Source organism: Hordeum vulgare, chromosome 6H (assembly GCF_904849725.1).
Source record: "Hordeum vulgare subsp. vulgare chromosome 6H, MorexV3_pseudomolecules_assembly, whole genome shotgun sequence".
Lineage (NCBI taxonomy): Eukaryota > Viridiplantae > Streptophyta > Magnoliopsida > Poales > Poaceae > Hordeum > Hordeum vulgare.
Genome location: NC_058523.1, coordinates 464,311,271 through 464,314,617, shown reverse-complemented (window position 1 = coordinate 464,314,617; position 3,347 = coordinate 464,311,271). Strand labels below are relative to the sequence as shown.

At 43.4% G+C, this 3,347-nt stretch overlaps 1 protein-coding gene across 1 annotated transcript; it reads right to left on the bottom strand.

Annotated features, from left to right (window-relative positions):
- Positions 1-555: 555 nt before the first annotated feature.
- Positions 556-3,132, bottom strand: LOC123403907 (protein RADIALIS-like 3). The gene is made up of 2 exons (XM_045097817.1): positions 2,339-3,132; positions 556-940 (listed from the first exon to the last, which is right to left on the bottom strand). The coding sequence occupies exons 1-2, from the start codon at positions 2,605-2,607 to the stop codon at positions 916-918; spliced, it is 294 nt and encodes a 97-aa protein (XP_044953752.1). The 5' UTR covers positions 2,608-3,132; the 3' UTR covers positions 556-915.
- Between the last annotated feature and the right edge of the window lie 215 nt (positions 3,133-3,347).

Here is a 3,347-nt window from a genome sequence, read left to right as displayed (position 1 = left end):
GGGACCCGTTCAGCTATACCAACACCTCTATCCACCCACAGTCGGCAGGCTACAGCCGCGCTCTATCTAGCTACAAAATGTGGATCCCGATCACCCGCCAAGAACTGTACCCGCGGATATGGCCGATCATCACACCATAGTTCCCTTCCTTTGCTGCTACGACTCCGGCGCCGATCATCGTCCGTCGAGGCGCAGGGCCACTCGGCAAAAGCTCTCTACCTGATCAACAGTACTGACATGGCCATTCAGTAGTGACTGGTTACTTTGGAGAACTAGACTAGACAGTGTGTAATCATGTAGTAGATCCCTGCAACTGCTTCCAATGGACCACCCTGCACAGTCCAAGCATTGGTCACCTGTCCAAGATGGCCAATGTTCATTATCGTATGACTGTTGGGCATCTGGCCCAGAGTTTGGTGGCCTGACTTTGGCAACCTTATGTTCTGCCCTACTACTTTATCATGATAGCACTCAGCAATGGAAGGAAATAACGGTGAAAATCTGCTTAAAGCACACAGACGTGAAACTGATTTTTCATCAGGTGACATGCCAACATCAGATGTGTAAATTCTTTTTGCACCAAACTTGGCAGATACATGCTGCAATACTTCAAGTATATGTCTGACTTTTTTCAAGAATTTTAACAGTGTCGATCCCTTTTTATTTTAAGCCGGAAGCGCACTCTCTCGACCTCAGCTAGAAGTTTTTCATCAAACCACTACACAAGTCTGGTACCCATCTTCTTTTGGTAGAAAGTCTACTATGTATGATGACACACACGTATACAACGCAAGAGCACATAAGCTCAAAAAATATATAGTAAAAGTAATCTCGGGGAGACTCGGTTATGTTCCAGTTTTGCTGGTAAGAACGCCGCTGCAATAGGCTTCGGATAAGCTCCACCCAAGATCACATTCACTGAGGATTGAGGTACCTTCTCCTGGAACAAAGAAACCATAACATCATACCGTTATCCGCTCGAATAAATTGGAGGGGGAACAAAATGTACACTGTTCTGAAAGTGATGTATTCGTCATAAAGGCAAGCAGCTTAAAGGTGGTGGAGATTGTAATGATTTCCCTTGCAAACTTTAGGAAAATATGCATCGTTGATTACCACTGTGCAGGGAGTAGTAGGAACGAGGCCTTTCCCTCTTTGCAGAGGAATGCAAAGAGCAACCTCCCAAGAGGAACGCCATCGCTGGTGTCCTTATCCTGCCTATTTCTCTCACAAGCACATTATTTCGGTGCTGAATTTCATTCCAGTAAATAGGTTTACCTGCTTCACCGAAACTGCCCAGCGGGTAATGGGCATATCTGTTCTGCTACAAATAGTACGTTGATCTGGTAATGTTTAGACATTCTTAACTAACTATGATTACTGGTGTTTATCCATATCTTTCCCACTGTGCTGACAATTTAATTCGACACTAAACTGGATCATATAGTACCATAGTGGCCATAGTTATTTTGCCGGCAGATCATCAATCATGGACAGGTGATGTTGCCTGTAGTTTGAAATTTCATCATACTTCTGTTTATTTCTGGTGTATCTTCCATTTAGTTGAGTTTGCACGTTGTTGGCAGACAAATGAGAGTTGACTTATCTTGTCAAATGCGGTCTCAATCAAAAGAGAGCATAAAACAGGATGAAAGGGCACAAAAGTGTATTACTAGTTGGAACATGGAGTGCTCCTTACAAACAAGGCTCACATGCTAAAACAGGCTTAATTTACCACAAGATGGAAATGGAACAGGGCAGAAGACCAGCAGTTATATATAGCTATAAGTTAAAAAAAAGGCAATCTGCAGAGCTAGTCAAATTCCACACTTTGAGAAGAATGTACTCCCTCCGTCCCAAAATAAGTGACTCAAAAATGACTCAACTTTGTACTAAAGTTAGTGCAAATTTGAGTCACTTTTGAGTCACTTATTTTGGGACGGAGGGAGTAATTGTCAAACTAATCACATAAGTTATGGAAGGCATAAGTCAATTCCAGCAAAATCCAAGGACAATGGATTTGACATACATTTGAGATAGCACAAGATACAAATAATCAAGGGATACCCAGGCACTTACATGCAAGCCCAAAGAACAGAACAGGAGGAACAAACTATAAAAGGCATTCCGCAAACCAGAGGGAAAAGGATAATCCAGGTATGGGCCATTAGGAATCATAAAACGAAGGAAAGCTACAAAATCAAGTGAAAACATGCAGAACAAACAACCCTGTGCTTGAACATACACCCATGACTAGTAGTGCATAACAGCAGATGAGCATATGAAGAGGATGCACAACGAGATTATGCATGTATGAGAGTAAGGGCTTCTTAATTACCTGTGGTCGTCATTGGCACTGCCCCAGGAGTTGCCGTTGCTACTGCTAGCGCCGGAGATGCTGTAGTGGGATCCTTGACGGGCTCCTTCATACTCAATGCGCTGCAGGTCCTTCAGCAGCTCTTCATGGTGCCTCTTCACTTCCTCAATTGACTTCCCATCACCGACTGCTCGTGCGACATTCTGGTAAAAGTCTGGTGTGTCCTTGTCATACGTCGCTAGCGCCCTCTCAAAGAGCTTGTTCTGTTTTGCTGTCCAAGATGAACTCATTCTCTCTTTAATTTTTTTCTGCTCCCCTTTTACTGTTTCCCCGGCAGGGAGAATGCTTCAATAAAGGCCAGGGGACTAGTAATGGGCACTACTTGTGTCTGCTTGTGTTTCTGTGGAACAAAGAGTGAGCATAGCTGTGCTATTTATATAGAGCGGGAAGCCAACACTACTCAGTATTGGGTGGGTGGTGATTTGTGTTAGCAGTAGGCAATGAGTTGACAGGCCTATGTAGGAGGGAGCCACGAGAAATTTCACCAGACTCACCACACTAATCTGGCATGTACTAAATTTGCAGGGAGGAATTACAATCACTCAGATTTGCTGGGAGACTAGGCCTTTGTCATCTCATTTCGTCCCACAATCTTAAGAGATATCCTTTATTGGTGCATTTGGTACTTACCACACCTTATTCTCAAACCCACATCAACATGTGTGTCGTTTTGTATTGGAAGAAGCACACTGAGAAGGTGCAAAAACTTACCAGACCAATTAAACCACAATAAAACAAAACTACAAAGCAACCTAGGCTAACAAAACCAGGCAAGCAAAGCAACAATCCTACACACACAACCGCAGGCAAAGCTAGTGGTCAGGAGGCCTAGAATGCATACTAACCATATATAGTTGCACCAAAAAGATTGTCACAAGGCCATTTGTGTCACAAGGCCATTTGTTTCACAAACTTACAGAATGTTTCGCACAAATGTGCTGTCCACCAATTTGCAGTCAATTAATTGTCT